Below are 18,924 nucleotides of genomic sequence, written 5' to 3' on the forward strand. Positions count from 1 at the left end.
CTTGTCGCCTATCAAGGGGTTCACCGCTTTGAAGGATGTACATGTACACGTATGAGCTAAAGTGAAAGGATCTGGACAGGATGAGATTGAGATTCAGATAACCCCCTCCCCTCCAAGCTTGTGGTACTTGTCACGAATACAGTCATGGTCTGCAGTTGTCTCTTCTCTTCTTTCTTCCCTTTGCTTCTCCAGTTGAACTGTTCAGGCCTATCGAGGGGCTCTCCTGTGTAAGTTGTGTAAGTTTGCTGATGGTCTTGTGGCAATCTGCCTCTCTGCAGCCGTAGCGTCGAAGCACTCAGTGACTTTGTTGAGCCGATCAGCAGCATCCACTGTTTTTCTCTCCCGGCTTCACCGTGGCTCTTCCACCTAGTGTTATTTTATTAATTTATTTCAAGTTTAACCTTAATAATATTAAATTATTTGCCTTAGTTCCCCCCCCCCCCCTTTTTAAACACAGGGAACCATGGCCAATACGGTCCGCATCACGGTCAGCACCACTGAGCGCCATCGTCGTCACAGTGAGCAAACAGTGGGTACTGAGTATTAACAAGACAGAGAGTGTCAGTCTGACCAATACAATGAATATACTGACGAATCATAGACATTGGCACAACCGCCCGCGGCACTGACGGCTTCATAGATAAAGGTGATATGATAGAGGTATTGATAGAGGTAGAGGATATTCGTATCCAGTGGTAAAAAGGATTTCCGGAACGAAATATTATCATCCCGCATAGCATAAAATCTGCCAGATAAAACTTCAAGCTCACTTCGGTAGTTTTCAACATAGAACATAATTTTACAAGAATATGAATGGCATGAATGAATACGAATATGAATATGAACGTGTCTGTAGGATCAAGCCTGATCAGGGGTGGCAACGCACCAATTCTGCTGCTCCATTTGCAATCAACTGATCAACTGGTACTACCTTGGACACTAGCACACCAGTGCTATTTTTTTTTAAGCAGTGACAAGTTTGTATGTTTCAGACTCGGTGGCCAGCACACGAATCAAGTCGCACTTGCGGCCAACAGCGGCCACTGGTCACTTTGGTGCCGACCCGATTGAAGTCAGCGTGCACAAGCACCACATCACCAAAATAGTTGTAGAGGCGTGTACATCGGTACAATTACAACATTGGCCATCGCTGCTGTGCTTGACATCTAGTCGGTGATGCTACCGAGTGTGTTCATCGCAGTCAGTCGGCCGGGATACAATCCACCCTGGCATCAGCAGGTCACGGTACTTACGTGCTGAAGAGGTGCTAGAATTGACCAACCTGCAGGATAGCTAGTGCATTCAGCTGGCAGTCGGAATCTGGTGGCCAACCGTGCTCCAGGATGAGACAATACCAGCCATCATCCTGCAAGTACCCTGGAGATAACCGTGCTCCAGGATGAGACACTGCCAGTCATCATCCTGCAAGTACCCTGGAGATAACCGTGCTGCTGACAGTTGGACAACACCGCGATGTAAGTCTAGACAATTGTGTGAAGCACCCCAGGCATGGGTGCAGCTTCTCAAATGTCCAGAATCCAACGACGATATTATATTTGTCCGGAGACAGCCGGTGTTTTAGAGCTGTTTCTCCACCAATCTAGCACGAAGCGCCATAACTATGCACCCCTCACTGATAAGGTCACTACGCTCTCATCCTCATGTGTCAATGGAGCCACTCAAATCGGCCAACCTTACGCACCCGCACCAGCCCCTCATACAGCTGTTTCAGCGATCTCATGATTTGAAGGAACGCCACGTCCTGCTCCAGCTCCTGCTTGGCTTGGCGAAGTACAGCCGCTGACAGCGGGCGCACAGGATCCGGACTCACGTCAACCGGCGTTGTAGACCTTAGATTGCCTGCGGACTGCATGAAGTCAGGTTGCATGCTGTAGCACGGTGCTGACGCCAAAGTCTCGTGTTTCAGTGACCGCAATTCCGTCGACTTCAGGCACAGCTGTGTCATGGACTTGGACAGTGTCCTGCAGGGCGAAACAACAAACAGCACACCCCATACACATGCAGTGGCATTGTCTAGAATCAGAGCTATATGGTTTAATACGAACATATCAACAACATACCCGCAGCGACCAGGAGCCACAAGGAACATACAATCATTATGTATCCGCATGCCCAAAACCAAACCTGTGTTCAGGGACGCACAGAACGTTTGCCTAGGAAATAGCTGATCTACTGAGTGAGTAGCATTACACTGAAGTGCATGCACGCGTAGATCAAAGCACTGTACTGTCTGTGCATGCACGAGTAGATCAAAGCACTGTAGTACTGTCTGTGCATACCAGGTATGGCTGGATGACGGTGACGCTGGCACACGCGTAGAGTTGAGCACTGCCATACGCACGCTGCTCATGGACCGATGGGGGTTTGATACTACATAGTCTCCATCAACAAGCACTACCTGCACAGCAGAGCAACACACACACATACACACACACACCTCAGACATGCCCATCGCGGAAGCGATGATAGCGAACAGCTATGTTAGACATAGCAACTTGTCCTGGGATTACACCATTCAACAGCTTGCAAGGCTGATGAATTGACCGCCACTATTTTTAGCCTGGTATCCACCACACAGCTATTTGAAGTGACTTTTTCTGGACACACACACACACACATACATACACACACATACACATACACACACACACACACATACAACATACACACACACACACACACACACATACCGTATGTGTGTGTGTGTGTATGTGTGTGGCAGGAACACCTGTCAAGTGAAGACTTGGCGAAGCGCAGCGGCATGCCAGCCTCGCTGGAGGAGGCCATTTGTGCGAATCGCCTGCGATGGCTTGGTCACCTCGCAAGGATGGACGACACCAGGTTGCCAAAGCAGATCCTGTTTGCGGAGGGCACTAACACGCGGCCCCGCCATGGACCCAAGCGTCGTTGGAGAGATGTGGCAGCTTCAGACCTGCGTGCGACCGGTATCCCGGAGGCGCAATGGTACCACCTTGCTCAGGAACGGAGGGACTGGCGCGAACGTAGCCGTCGGAAGCCACCAAGCCAGCCCCAACCAAGAAAGTTCGTCTGTGTCTGCGGCCGCGACTTTCGCCGTCCGAATGATTTATCCTGACACAAGAACTACTGCCTCGCCTAATAGCTATCATCGCCTTCGGCGATGGGCTTTCCAAAGGTCCAAAGGTGTATGTGCGTGTGTGTGTGTGGCACACATACACACACACATACACACACACACACACACACACACACACACACACACACACACACACACACACACATACACACACACATACACACACACACATACACACACATACACACACACACATACACACACATACACACACACACACACGCATACACATACACACACACACACACATATACATATACACACACACACACACACACACACACACATACACATACACACACACACACACACACACATGACATCGTGTTATTTTTAATTAAAGCAAGTTGCGTTCTTTTACTTGAAGTGTTCCTCCACCAGCCACCACCGTTTCAGTCCTGGAACTTCTGGGACTGGTGGCCATAGCACCAGGGATGCAGTGCAGACTGCAGTGCAGACTGCAGTGCAGACTGCAGTGCAGACTGCAGAGCAGTGCCGTGCGCCAGGCGACACACTGATACTTGTATGTAGCATGGTCAAAGCACGGGTAGGTTTCCATGGCAACTAGTTGCCGGGGAGAAGAATTTCAGAGAATAAGCTAAAGATGTCACAGTGCAGTGTTGGCAAGTGAAATCCGGCTGGCTCGTGAAATAAACCAGAGGTGCAACACGGGAATCGTGGTGCTAGGGCTGTGCGGTCCCCCAAAGCGGGTATGTTCACGTGTTCGGGGTTTCACTTTCCACCAGTGTACACACAATAGTTACACAGGCCTTGCACAACTCACCATTTCCTCCGAGTAGTGTTGTAACCAGCGACGCAAGTGTGTAGCGTAGTCACTCTGTGCCAAGCAGCGGTCCAGGTGCCTGCGTTCGGCTCTGTCATCTTCAACAGCCTCCATCCCCGGCCAATATCTTGTTCGGTGCTGCAGCGAGAGTGAGAAAGAGGGGAAGAACCGGCGCCTGGTCGAATTTCGGCCGATCCTCATCAATGGTCAAACACTGATGTCTAATCTCTGCAGTTCATTATCATTGTGGTGGTCAGAGAATGCACTAAGGCATGGGTTGTTTAGCTTCAGAATTTAAAATGTCTTCTACAGTCAGACCTCGCTTACCTGGTCCTCGTTTATCCGGATCCCTTGCCATCCGGAAGAAAATCGTTCGTTACCGATTTACAGCATATGCCATGCACACACACACACAGTATGTGTGTTCGATTATCCGGTTCCCTCGCCTATTCGGATTTTTTCTGGAAAACGGAGGTTTGCGGTTATGAGAGGTCTGATTGTACTGTACTGGACCCTTACGGGATAGAGTTCAAAATACAGTACAAAATGCCGCTTTTGGTGTCACACAGACCTAGTAGCGGCAAGTGGATCCCAACAGTAGCACTTCACCTGACCGATCAAACTGCCTCTCATACTTGTAAAGCTATAGTAAATAATTACAATTCCGAGTGCAGAGGTATGGGGGGGGGGGGGGAGTACTAATATAACTACTTCTAACCCAGGCTATCTGCTAAGTAGTGGAGTAGAGTATGGGCACTGACCAGATAACAGTGAAGCACCTCATCGATCAGTGGCATGAGAACAATCACGACATGCGCAGCAGGGAGCAGTGCATGCGCTCTCTGAGGTGCCATTGCCGACTGGAAGTAGCGCGTGCTGGCATCTGCGACGGTCGCGTTGACTGCAACGGACGTGTTCAGGCCGTTAGCCTGGAGTCTGCCAAGATACCTGTGTGAAAGTCAACAAAATGTGTATGGAGAGATCATCATCAAACACAGATAATGTCACAATTACTAGTTTTCTTAACTTTATCCACATTCAGACCCATTCTTTCCTCTGCAGCACTAGATCGTGTCTTTCCGAGTACACATTTGATCCCTGCTGCCAATACAATTTGGTGTGCACTAGAATATTGAAGTGAGGATTTCACGATCCCATCTCCCATTCACCCTCCAGACCAGTAACTGAGCACACACTCCATACGGCAGGCCCGGATGGAACTTTGCTCCGGCACAGTGGCTGATTCCAGCTACTCAACACCTTAGCAGTCTCCCGCGGTGGTGGCTGAATGCACAGGCCCGAGCGGCATGGCAGGTTTCAACTTTCAACCACTAGTACTGCTAACACCATGTCCCACAGATCAGACCGCCGCCACCGCCGATACTCTACCAGCACTCACCGGTCTAGTGACTCGCCGTAGGATTCGTTTGAAGAGAAGAACGAAGAGTCCCACATCTTCCTGTGACACCGTGCCATCCCGGGTGTGCCGACGACATGAGAAGCGGCCCCAGGTTCTGATGACCCTGGCCTACAGCCGTGGAAAATAATCTGTGCCGGCTGTTGTTTGAGACCAGCTCCAGTAGATTGCAACATCAATACCAGCGAGTCCATGGCCAGAGCAGAACTGCTCGGCCCAATCAATAGAGCTGAGGGGAACTCCCTGCAGGTAGCCGGCTTGTGATTCCAGGTAAACAGATGTCGAACATCAGAGCAGGGATTCTGCATGATCGGAAAGAACCACGGATACGAAGGCCTCAGTTTTCATTACGAACAAAGGCAAAAGTGCAGGTGCAAAAGAACACAGTGTGAGCAAAGCTACCCGCTTGGAGAGTTGATATTTACCGCACTATGTAACACACATGTATACAGTGAAATCTGTCTAAACCAACCCGGCACTCAGGGGACCTTCAAATGTGGTTGCTATGTACAGGTGCCGGGTCTCTGCATCCAGGGCCATTGGACTGGAAATAACATCCCGGCTTGGTCCTAGCTGCAGTGGTCCTCTAGGACAGGTGGTCGCCTTATTAAAGTCACGATCGCCTTGGCAGCTTTAGTGTGTATGCACCCCCTACTATAGAATGTATTAGAGAGCATTGGGGCAAATGTAATCAGGGGCTTTTTGCCTACCTCCCATACTGGCCCTGCATCCTCTGGGAACAAGGAGAAGTATCTGTTCGCCAGGTGAAGCGGCGGTTCCCAATGCAGCTGCAGGTTTGTCCAGCTGCTGATGAAGTTCACCAGGCGAGTGAAGACCGTGTGCGCCAGACGATCGTTAGCGTAGTTGTTGGCGTGAGTCATGAACAGGGAGACCTGAAGTGTGGAATACATGGCACACCATGGGTTGCCGTGTGTACGGTAGCACTGAAACTCTCTAAGTCTAAGTGATTACATATACTTTGTTCATCGGTTAGCTTGTACTGGGTCATGACAATAAACAAGCGATTTACTGACCCAGCCTAGGCACAGTAATCGATTTGGAGCCCTCACGAAACACATTCTCGAAATGCATTGCATGTGCACACGCCAGACAGTTTCTTGGGATCGGGAGAGCTTGATTTGACTGAATTTGACTGACACTGCACAAGAGGTAAAATTATTGTTCTTGCTGTGAACTGAAAGAAGACGACGACTAAAACGCAAGGCGCTTGCGCAGAGCAAAAAAGGAGGAAAAAACATGGAGGAAGTCGCCAAGAGGCGAGTGAGTCAGTAGAAATAATAAACACGCGGCCCCGCTTCGGTGTGGGAACGCGGAAACAAACCGGGGTAGAGAACACAAACTATGACGTGTACTGCAAATAATCTCATGACGTTGAACATCATGTCAACGTCGTGACACTCCCCCGTAAGAGATGCAGAGAAAAGGAGATAATTCGTAACAAAGTAACGTGGAAACAAAACACAATAAGTGCATATAACATACGCAAGGGTGAAAGAGAGTAGACCGTCACACAGAGAGAGAGAGAGAGAGAGAGAGAGAGAGAGAGAGAGAGAGAGAGAGTTCAGATGTGAACTACCAACTGTCTAGCTGATTCAACTAAACAAGTTGTCCACGTACACCAGTGGACGCGAGTTGACGACTGCTGACACTTCCATGAGAATGGTAGTCAGTTGCGACACAGTGAGGAGCGCGCGGCCAACGACCTTCTTCAGGCTTCGTTTGACTGTTCCAACGAGACGCTCGTAGAAACCACCCATCCAAGGTGAGATCGGTGGGTTATAGTGCCACTTCACACCAGTCCTCGACATGTACGACAGGACATCATCACTCGTTGCCAATTCTTCAAAGGCCACATCCAGAACAGACTTAGCTAGGATGAATTGTGGCGCGTTGTCAGACACTACCTCTTCAGGGCAACCACGCAACGACACGAACCTGCGGAACGCTAGCAGGAATTCCTCTGTGGTCATGTCTGCCACCAGTTCTAGATGGACAGCTCTAGTTGCCATACATGTCACTAGGAGGACCCATACCTTCTTGGTACTTGGCTGGTGCTTGACGAGCAGAGGACCGAAGTAATCTAGTCCCACATGGGTGAACGGGATAGATCTTGTTGCGCGGGCAGATGGAAGCGGGGCCATATCTGGGGTGCGGTATGGACCACCGTGGTGCTTCCGGCAAGTCAGGCACTTAGTGATGAATGACTTCACTGTTGCACGCCCTCGTGGTAACCAGTACTCGTAACGCAGTCTTGATAGCGTGTGTGCAACGCCGCCATGCATCGTCATCAGGTGACAATCGTTGATGATGAGCTGGGTGATGGGATGCGTTTGGGGAATCAGTACTGGATACTTTGCTTGATAGCAAAGTTCGGCGTTCTCCAAGCGTCCTCTGCATCTGATGAGGCGGTTCTCATCGAGGAAGAGCCGCAGCTTGTCCAACGGGCTGTGCTTCTTACAATTTTCGACAGCACTGACGTCTGACAGATTCTGTTGTGCATGGTGTAGCCACATGATTTTGGCTACCTTGACCTCTGAGTTACAACTAGAATCCACCCCGAAGGACTTGCCGCCTTGTGGTCTCAACCTGGAGAGAAACCGCAAACACAGAGCAGAAACACGCACTAAGGCACTGAAAGACGAAAACCTGGCACAATCAATACCAAATGGTGGTTCATCACATGTTTTTTTTTGTTCGTGATGCGCATCAGGCTTTTTTTTCATTTCGTGTGCAAGCTCAGTGTCTGGACCGGTGGACTCTGTTGGGTGTGATACAGGTGCAGGTATCTCCGAAGTGCTTGAAGGACCCTCCCCAGCGGCAACGTTGACATGGTGATCAAGTGCTGGCTCGGCGTGATGGTCAGCAGTGGCAAGGAAGTGTGGACCGTGCCACCATAGCGAGCTGGCTTGAAGGGAAGGAACAGAGACACCGCGTGAAGGCAAGTCGGCGGGATTGTCGGCAGAGCGGACATAGCGATAGGCAACATCGGGAACCGCACGAATGGTATCGTCAAAAGTACCCAAGCTCTCTGTCGACCAGAACTTACGGAGGTCGAATTCAGGGTCCGTGTCTGTTTGATGAGCAAGACATGACTGCGCCTCTGTGGTGGCAGGCACAGGCAGACTGCCGGTACAGATAAAACCAAGAACGGAGTCGAGCAAGACCAGACCACCGCTTAGTTCGGTGCGGTCCTTGCCGATAATATCATAATAGTGATCGAGACCAATCAAGACGTCTACGACCATGGGCTCTGCGCTGCTGGAGAGCGGTTCTGCAAGTGGCAGAGACTGTAGAAGAGGAAAAGAAGAAGCAAGTGGACATCGCGCAATTGGAGCGGTTATGTTCGGAAGTACACTGGCCTGAATCGCACGAGTGGACCCATCCTTACACTGCATGGTCAAACTCACCTTGGCGTACACGGTACTTTTTCTTTTGTTGTTCCCAAATGTAGCCAAGGAGAGTGTTTCATTTCCGATTGTGGGCAAATCGAGCTGATCTCGATAAGCTTGCGTGATGTATGTCTTGGTGGAGCCGGTATCAAAGAGAATACGGCCATTGATCGGCTTCAGCTTGGAGGAGAGAAACGGTGCCACAGCAGTTTGCATCATGATCTGGTGATCGGCGTTTGCGACCGTGCTCGTGGCAGGCTTGGGTTTGAAGGACTGAGCATTCGGGCTCATAGTGGAAGCTTGCCTCTGAGTGGATGCGGCAGTGAATTTATCTGGACACAAGCTGCTGTGGTGTGCAGGATTGTGGCAATAGAAACACCGCCGTTTGCTAGAGCAATCGTGCACGGAGTGGCCTGATCGCAAACACTTGAAACACCTTTGTTTAGCTACGCTCTTCCTCGCTTCTACTGTAGTGTACTTATTGCATTCGTCAGAGAAATGTGCCTCCGAACTGCAAAAAACACACACTCTCTTGGGCTTCGCTTTTGAAGTAGCTGAAGCTGAGGCAACAAGAGATTGACCGGACGCACTGGCAGATGGTGATTCGTGCGATTTTTTCGGTGGCTGGCTGAGGCGATCTGCTGCTTCATTCGCTATTATGAAGTTGGCTACTGCAGCGCGCAAGTCCGAAACGGTCCAGGATTGTGGCCCCTTTTTTAATTCCAAAGCCGCTAGCGTGGTGCGTGGCAATTTGTTCGTAATCATTGACACAAACACCGCCTGATTAACATTCTCACCAAGCGCTGTGAGGCTTCGCAAGTGCACCTCCAACGCATCGTGCAACCTACGCAAAGATGGAGTAGCGTTGGACGCAGGCGGTAAGTCCATGATTGCCGTGTAGTGTGCATTGACGCGAAGCTGATCATTCCCGAAACGTTTGCGGAGAATGTCAAGCGCGGTTGTGTAGTTGGTATCTGATATGGGCAAGCCAGCTATGGCATCCCGAGCCAAACCCGTTACGTGATCTCTTAGGTACGACAGTTTCTGGACACCCGACAACCCTTGATTCGCATCAATAGACGCAACAAACATATCGTGAAACTCAGCCCATTTCAGGAAATCACCAGAAAATGTTGGTATTTCAAATTTGGGCAAATTGACTGAACTTGTGGGAGCTGGTTGTGGTTGAGGTGATGATGCTTGCATGTGTTGTACGACTAGTTGGTGTTGTTTGATTAGATCCTCTTGCGACTGTAATACTTGCTGGTGTTGACTATGTGTAATAGACTGCGTACGAACAAGATCTCCTATTGACTGTTGGATGCTGGACAAATCAACCATACTAGTTTCTTGTTTGATACCCGCACTGCCCGTACTCTTGGTGCTACTTGGTGAGCTAGTACTAGTAGTAGCAGCTTCTGGACGGTTCGTCTGGGCTCTGTACTGCGGAGATCGCTTGCATTCAACAATTGACCCTCTGATGCGTACCGAATACGCAACCACATCGCAGATCTCCGTTTGCAGAGCCTCATCTGAACCCTCCAGAGTCTCCGAGTCCAAAACACTGGCCAATGCATCACACGCCTCATCATATGCGTACAATTCTTCAACAATACAATCCACAAGTGTACTTAGCTTTTTTGGATCCGAGTCCACGTGTTCTGGCGACAACTCGTCGGCCCTTTGACCTCCTTCCTTCGATAAAAGGAGTTCGGCCTCTTTGACGAGTTCGTCGATGGATCCTTGCAGCTGCGCGATCTTGGCCCGGCGCATGATCTGCGTGCCGGTCGTCACTGCTCTCTTCGGCATGTTAGCTCGACGACCCAAATCGGGCAAGCTGCTTACAAATTATTTGAGTCGAGTCTATCTTTCTCAAGATTGGAATGGTACGCACGGCTCGTTTCGAGCTCCGGTGCGGTTCATGTCCCGGGTTTCGGCACCACTTTGTGCACACGCCAGACAGTTTCTTGGGATCGGGAGAGCTTGATTTGACTGAATTTGACTGACACTGCACAAGAGGTAAAATTATTGTTCTTGCTGTGAACTGAAAGAAGACGACGACTAAAACGCAAGGCGCTTGCGCAGAGCAAAAAAGGAGGAAAAAACATGGAGGAAGTCGCCAAGAGGCGAGTGAGTCAGTAGAAATAATAAACACGCGGCCCCGCTTCGGTGTGGGAACGCGGAAACAAACCGGGGTAGAGAACACAAACTATGACGTGTACTGCAAATAATCTCATGACGTTGAACATCATGTCAACGTCGTGACATTGCACAAAGTAATGTGATAGTCCAACTTCTGCACAGCGGTAAACTCGAGTAAAAGTAAGCCTGTCCTTAGAGCATACATCCTTGGTGCAGACAAAACAAGTCTGACATGCTGCAGTCACAGTACTCCTTTGCCGGACTGCTCTCATCGGATAGGCCAGGATTACATGTACTGCGGGTTAAAATCTGTTTTGGTAACTATTGAGCTGTGCTGTATCGTCTTGTCAGGCGCGTAGCACCGCCGTTGGAGGTGGTCCGGCTGGAGGGGATCCGGGGGTATCCCGCGGGAAATTTTTGAAATTAGGGTGCAAAGTCCTGCATTCTGGGCACTTTTGGCCGATGATTGTGTTAAAAAAAGTGGTCCGACCAAAGCCGGATCAGCCGGACTGGCTGCTACGCCTCTGCTTGTGCCATCCCCATCAGGGGACACTCAGTGATGCCAACCTCACTTTACTATGATTATAAAGCAGGAGGTATGGTACAGTGTGGTGGACTGTCGTGAATGGTTACCCGGCTGCCACCAGTCTATCCACATACCTCCCTACCATGCTCCTTGGTGTCGCTACTACTCTTTCCATTCTGTGTTGGTCACTACTTAGTACGTGGTGACATTCCACCAGTTAGAGCCCTGGATCACTGGTTTAGTCCTCGTAAAGTCACTTACTGGATTGCGTAGGACGGTCAAGAACAACTCGCCGCCTTCAACAAACGTTGTCAGCCTCTTCTCACCACCTGGAAAGCCGCTCATGTAGTTGGTCGTCGTGAACAGCCCACACGTCTGCCTTGGCAGCACCTAACCGGTTATGGCACAGAAACACACAGAAAGGAAATTTTGAAGAGTGGATGATGCAGACCGGGACATGCCCGCGCCCTGAACCTGACACTCCACATTCCGGCCATACCGTAATCATTGCACAGTGTGCCGGTACGTGTATTCTTGCTTACACTGATAAACGTCACACAACTGGCAATGCTCAGATATGCCGGTTCAATTTCAGCGGGCTGAGCGGATTCCAGAATGAAATTGACTGTGTGCACCCCTGTGAGCGACATCACATAGTCGCCTGTGACCATATCAGGACACATTCACACCTAACACTGCACAGTAGATCCTGTTTTGCAAAAGGGTTAGAATCTTTAGCCATGGCAAACTGGCGAGCACAAGTATGTCACATGCACACACACACATACAAGTATTATTATTATTATTATTAAAAGCATGTCCGCGTAGGTGGCGGGAGTGCCACTTTCGCTTATGCCATTCAGGATTGATGTCTGAAGAGTAATACGATACAATGAAATGACAGAAACACACAACAAGTGACATGTGTATTTACCTTGGTCCCCTGGTATATGAAGCCACGACGCTTGCTCGCTGGCTTGAGATGAGGGTACTCCTCTGTCACGGTGACACCTATGTTCCACGTCTATACGAGGAATATCAAGACAGGGGCACACACTTTGTCTGCCATGCCCGCCATTCTTCAAGACAAACAACAGCATCAGACCGTGAACACATTATTGTTGTACATATACTGCAACTGGAGGTATGCTGGTGAGATACCATGCATGTGTTCTCAATACTATACGTTGCTCCTATGCTCCTCACCTCCATGCGCTTTTCAGCCGATAAGCTGCTACCACACAAGATCTCCCTAGTATGGAGTGAAGCGAGCTATTTATCGTGTTTTCTTGTAGCTATACGTATTATCACTAGCACTTCAATTATGATACTCTGGTCCACTGCATACATTCCGGTGAGGCTACAGTAATGCCAGCCTCGGAAAGAGAGACTCAATCCTTGCTTGTGTACAGCCCCTCTATAGAGTGGGAACGACTTACCTTGCGCCACACACGGAACAGCCTAGGGTCTACTGGGTACACTCCAGAGTGGCGCGGCGACACTGCATATCCATCCACGATATTCAGATTGCGATCCTAGACAGTCGTTTCCGGGGGCCAAGGAGAAAGGAAAAGAGATACATGTACAATGTAATGACACTATTGTTAAACAATATTTTTCCAGTGTTCGGGTCTCATTTATACTCAAACTATGGGTTCTGACTTCTGATGCTTGTAATACAGTACATAATGAATGATGAACGAGGGAGGATGAAACCCATCGGTAGCAATAGGCTAGTACAAATTCATGGACCCCCGCCTCCTCCTCAAGTCCCTCACCCAGCTCACCTGTGCAAATGCTTTGGCTTTCTGCATCTCCTGTTCGAGTTCTGCGTCCGTCTTGAACCATCTGGACTCATCGTGGCGGTACGTGTGGTCAAACCATAAGAAACTAAACACAAAAGAGAAGAAGAAGAAGAAGAAACACACGAGGAGAGGCGATAATATCATCATCCAAGGAGAACTTTGCGCACCAGGGGACAACAGAACGTTCCGCTTTTTTTCTGGAATGGAGGCCGGTCTTTTATTACCGCCTGTCTAAAATGAATAGTGCCACATCAGTTCAGGGCTTTCGGGTGAATGTTTTTTTCAATTTGGACGAATGTTAGGGCTCACAAACTACTAAGCACCTTGGTCAGTGTTGCCAAAAATATGCGGGTAGCACCCATGGCCCAACCAACCTTGTAGGATGCAATAACACACACGCACGGCAATGAGCTATCAATAAGAATGGGAAAGAAATGCGAGGCATCGTGTTAGCAGCACAGCAGCAGACCATGCTATCAGTCATCACTACAGCATCCAGGCGCATAGCCCACATGGGGCATGGAGGGGGGGGGGGGGGGTGCACCCCCTAAAAATATCGACCTAGGTTCAGCATGCACCGTGATAATGACCATGCATGGCAAGCACACGGCTGTCCCATGCATGCGACGGGCGTTCATTAAATATGGCGGCCAAATTTTAATATTTTTCATTTTTTACGCGACCTGGCCTAGTTGTATGTTTGCAATTTCGCTCGACTTCCATCTCAAACGGGCAAGGTCAACCGAAACCACGGGTGTTTGCCAGGTCATTCGATAGAGTTTAGAGCTTGGACTGGCCTAGCCTTGCCTTCGACTGCACATGTGCCGCCGCTCGAGCGATCTTTTTGGGTTACCCACGCGCTACGCATGGTTTCTTTCTCGACGTGGGTGCAATTATTTTTGGATCGTCGCTCGATTTCAAGGGCTCACCAACCTCGTCAGCGAATTTTCTCCGCCTCGCAGACAATTTTCTAGTATACCTCGATGTCCTAGCCTTTCGATTTCGTGTATTCCTAAGCTTGACGTGCATAACTGTAGCTTTTCGTGGCCATGTTAGAGACGTTATTTTGTTCAGAAATGGAGGCTCATGTTAGCTTCCTGTCGTCGTGTTGTCGTATTGGAGGGGAGAAATTCGCGTCAAGGAGTGGACGGACGAAGTATCGTGTGGCAGATCATACTCAATCCATTTTGGCAGTGTTTCATCTCAGCTTGATGTGGATGAAACCAAATACACCCTGAACTTTTTTGCCACACTTGCAAATTGGCCATAGAATGCACTGCTACTGCCAGGGGCCCAACATTCTCTGGAGCTCCAGAGGTGGATGTACACCGTTCAAAGACTGGGAGCCACACAGTGGGACAAACTGTTTGAAATGCAAGTCTTCCAAGCCTGGCAGGAAGTCCAAATGCAAAACACAAACGCAAGACAAACTTGCGGCATGGGAGAAAACGCGGGCCATCGCCCGCAAGCACGAGCACATGCACGCCGCCACCACTGACAGCAGCATCACCAACAAAACCTTGCCCCACCACACCAGTACCTGATCACTGGATAGTTTAGTCTGTTTGGTTTACGAATTCAAAAAAGGAAGACAAAATAACAAAACTAAAAACACGAGCGTCGCATGGACCGAATCTGATGAGCAGCAGCACGTCACACCCGCATACCAAGTTTAGTAATAGTAGTATAGTATTTATTCATATTTCTCTAGGGCTTAGTGGGTAAATCTCTGCATCCAGGACAGTTCATATAGGAATGCAATAACACACGCACAATGTCCACTATGTCACAGGTAGAGAGAGAAGTGTTTGCAGCTTGCTGGTAGACGTTCAGCCGTGCATGCATTGGCAAATGGCTAGAGCAGACGGCCCGCTGCCCTTAATGTAAGGCACACACGCAAGCGTCAGAGCTACAGCAGCCGCACAGCATAGTTTATGGATTCATGAAAGACTGCACCATACACTGCGCCAGCTCTGGTAGGGTGCCCTATTTGAGCATCGTCACTGGTCGGTGACGTTTTGCAGGCCTCACCATCAAAGATGCGAGGTGATGCTGCTGATCGACTTGCTGGCATGATAGTCACAAGCATAACTAACGGAGGATGGCTGGAAGTCGAAACCAGCTGTAGATGTAGATTCCAGGTATACAAGAGAATTACTGACGCCAGCACTTTATCCGATGCCCCATCAGTGTCAACTGTACGCCGATGGTCACAGGACCGTGACAGCCTTTCGATCGGTCTACGGTCGGGAGACGGGGCTGCAAGCCCAAAGCAGCGGGTATATAGTGTTCGTCACCAGCTGAGCAAGAGAGCTTGCTGAGAGATTTAGGTGTGCACTGTTCAGCAACCAGTCCCAACATAGGTTTGTCCATGAAGGCTGGTGATCCTCAGCTATCATACAACAAATTCCTACTCACTGCGCATATGCGCATATGGCTTGTGAAACAGCAGCAGAAACTGCACTGCCTTGACAAACGCACCAGTTACCAGGATGGAGCAGATATGCCAACACCAAATCTCCAATCGCTAGTACAAGTAGCTCTTCGCTAAATCATGCCTAGTGCCTGCTGGCAGTGATATTTTCAGCAAGAGCGCTGCAGTTACTGCTGAGGAGATATAATATTGCGTCCTTGAAGTCGAAGGCGCTCATCAAAGATTTCTTGCCATCAATTCTTGGCCTTATGCAGGCACGAGGTGGTCTCCCGTGGCATTGGCCATATTACCCCGAGCTGCACTTGCTCGAGGAGCACGTTGTTTCGCTCATGGAAGTCCTTCGTGTTGGACTGAGTAGGCTTGCTGAGAGAACAGAGCGCTGAATCCATCCACGTCCACAACTACGAATAATTTACAAAAACATTCCTACTGCAGATCAGCGCTTGAAAACGGCGATGCAGATCAGCGACGTTGGGCTTCTCCATTCAAAAGGAGAGCCTTCCTAACGAAGCAATTCTCATGTGACACTACATAGTCTCTCAAGCACTCTAGTTCAGGTCTTCTTCTCTCCACTCCATTATCATTTCGATCTTCACTCGGTCGACGTGATGGTAGTAGCTATGTAAAATAATTATGATGGATTTCTCCCGATCCTCGTCGCGGCTAAAATTTGTTCGGTGTTTGTCTAAATTCTCAAACTGACAGGGTTTACAAGAGAAATGTACCTAATTTTGTGCGATTGATGCAAATAAATCGGAATATGTCCGACTTCATAAATCCGTGCGGTAAACCGCATGAAAGGACGCCATGTCGTTAGTTGGTGCACATGAAGTCACCGTGAGCACCAGCCATCCTACACATATGAGGCTGTGCACCCCCCCCCCCCCCCCCCCCTGAAAGGAGGACCAGCTATGCCCCTGATGCACCCCTCCCCAACACCAACCAGTTGACCCAGCATGGCTGACTTACTGCTTGGCTGCAGCGATGAGACGGGTATCGCCTTCGGAATTCTCCTGTGGCAATTCGAACACGCCACCAACGAAGCCAAGCTGAAACTGGAAGTTGAGAATGTGCTTGGCCAGTTTGCCCTGCAACGCCACCAATGCCTGACAGGTAAAGAACAAAAATACAATACGATGACCTAAAAAACTCAACTTGACGCCGCCAGCGTTGACTACATGTAATGGTTACGTGTTACTGTACTGACTGTCAGCACTCATTGATCCTCATGGAATCCAGTGACATTTCACACCACACAAACTGGTTTGCCACAGTTTGCCAACACGGCGTTTGAAAAAGGCTGGAAGCAATTCAGGTCAGAGCAGACGTACACAGCTGTGTGTGTTTGTGTAGCGAGGGAAGGGGATTCAAGGGTGGGGGGCACGGAGACTCTGTGTATGTTGAGCACCACTTTGACATCATACATCTGAGATAATACCCAGCTCCATGTAGCTGCATCATGTTGCATGATCTTTAAAACACTTTAGAAGCTCTGGGAACCCCGTCCATCATACATGGGGCATGTCAGCAGTCTGCCATGCTCAACGCTAAACTGGCTTACATCAACATCGCTTGCCGTCATGCGATGCACTTCTGGACTACTGAATACATCATCAACGTCAATCGTGATGAACCGCTTCAAGCCGAAGTCTCCAAATCCTCTCGGCTGACTTTCTACCCAGTTTGTTGCCGAGAGATAGCGCACTGCGTCCAGAAACAGGATCTTGTGCATCCAGAAGAAGAGCCCTCGGCCGAAGAATATACGCTTCACACCGTCCTGCAGACCCCGGTCGACTAGCAGCGTTGTGTAGTTACGTCCGAGCGATGCAGTCGGAGCGCCGTCCGGCAGGGACACCTGCTCCTGCTCGTCCCGCCACATCACCACGCCGGTGCGAAACGTTTCGTGGAATGGCGTGAAGACCAGGGTCAGGGTGTTATGATCCGGCAGGCGAAGGACCCTGCCCGACTTGGCGACGTACAGGAATTCACTGCCATCGCTGCCATCAGCAGCCGTGCCGGCGACTGGTGGAATAGTGGCATGCGTCAGCCCCGCCACGGGGCGGGCGGCAAACGACCAGCCGATGTTCTGCAGGATCTTTGTTCCCGCGGTCAGCTGGCCCGGGAACAGGATTTGCCCCACGCCATACTCGAGGCAATAGCTATCGAGCTCCTTCTGCCACGGTACTTTGCCTTTCTGAGAGCGTGGTTGATGTCCCAGGACAGTATACAGAGAGATATCGTCAATGATCACCAGTGCATACTCACCTGCATTGACTACAGCGCCAGTGCGTAGCACATGCTGCTGCCTGACTAAGGGCCCGAGATCTAGATGGTTGTGACGGCCAACGACTTTCTCCACGACCACAATGCGAAAGCTCTGTAGCCATATGCGCACGTTGTACGACGTCACCGAACGTTCTGCGGAGCTAATGAGTAGAGCATGTGGCATGACCATCTTCCTGTTTTCCTGTACTGCTTCGTGCTGTTGGCGTTGATCATCGGACTTTGCCTGCTTGATAGAACGGTCGTGCTGGTCCACAAACAAATGATTTTCCGTATTGGCATCCTCGTCTCCATGCTTCACGCTGTCAATGCCATCATTGATGCTTGGTGAAACTGTAGCTCGTGCAGCTGAGTAGGCAATTTGCATGTTCTGTAAGTTGACAGTGTAAGCATCGCGATATGTCGGCGTGCCGGAGTGGAAGATGGCCACCAGGCACAGCGTCGACACCACGCTTGCCACCAGTATTTTCGCTAGTAGCGCAGGACGCGGACGGTAAAGGGAATGAACGGAGGGCAGAAGTCGGCCGCGACCGCTGGCGTGCGCGCCATGTGCGTCCATGCCTGAATCGAGAACACGGCTGTCTCACTCACAGGCCTGTCCTGACTCCTGGGTTTACTTTACTTCACCTGTTTAGGAGCAGCAGCCGCTAACTACCCAGTTGACATCGTTTTAGTTCACAATGAAACATAATAATATATTATCTCCTTTCCACTTTCTGGACACACGCTGCTCCTATATACGGGTATATCCTGTAGTTGTACTAGTTCTGACCAAACTCTCAACTCAAGGTAGTGTCCATTGGCATTGAAGTTCACCAACACCATCTAGATAGAGTCTTCAGTGAAATGAAGTCCAAAGAACGAGACGCGATTGCTAATTCGAAACGGAACTACAGCACATGTCACAATTAAAATATTTACGCCGAACAGAAAATGTCACGATCGCCCAGACAAACTAAACGTTACTTGCCAGTACTGTACAGTCAT

The 18,924-nt window shown here is 49.8% G+C and overlaps 1 protein-coding gene across 2 annotated transcripts; it reads right to left on the reverse strand.

Moving 5' to 3' along the window:
* Positions 1–543: 543 nt before the first annotated feature.
* LOC135804681 (bifunctional heparan sulfate N-deacetylase/N-sulfotransferase 3-like) lies at positions 544–18,924 on the reverse strand. 2 transcript variants are annotated; one of them, XM_065318603.1, is made up of 12 exons: positions 17,216–18,911; positions 16,624–16,760; positions 13,203–13,305; positions 12,855–12,950; positions 12,350–12,439; positions 11,677–11,805; positions 6,048–6,230; positions 5,320–5,639; positions 4,682–4,868; positions 3,921–4,058; positions 2,301–2,419; positions 544–1,982 (listed from the first exon to the last, which is right to left on the reverse strand). In XM_065318603.1, exons 1-12 carry the CDS (start codon positions 18,494–18,496, stop codon positions 1,667–1,669), a joined length of 3,099 nt encoding a protein of 1,032 aa, XP_065174675.1. In that variant the 5' UTR covers positions 18,497–18,911; the 3' UTR covers positions 544–1,666. The 2 variants fall into 2 exon arrangements, with proteins under 2 accessions (XP_065174675.1, XP_065174676.1); XM_065318604.1 differs by lacking the exons at positions 544–1,982; positions 2,301–2,419 and adding an exon at positions 2,626–3,165 and having other exon boundaries at positions 17,216–18,924.

This window comes from Sycon ciliatum, chromosome 1 (assembly GCF_964019385.1).
Source record: "Sycon ciliatum chromosome 1, ocSycCili1.1, whole genome shotgun sequence".
In the NCBI taxonomy this organism is placed as follows: domain Eukaryota; kingdom Metazoa; phylum Porifera; class Calcarea; order Leucosolenida; family Sycettidae; genus Sycon; species Sycon ciliatum.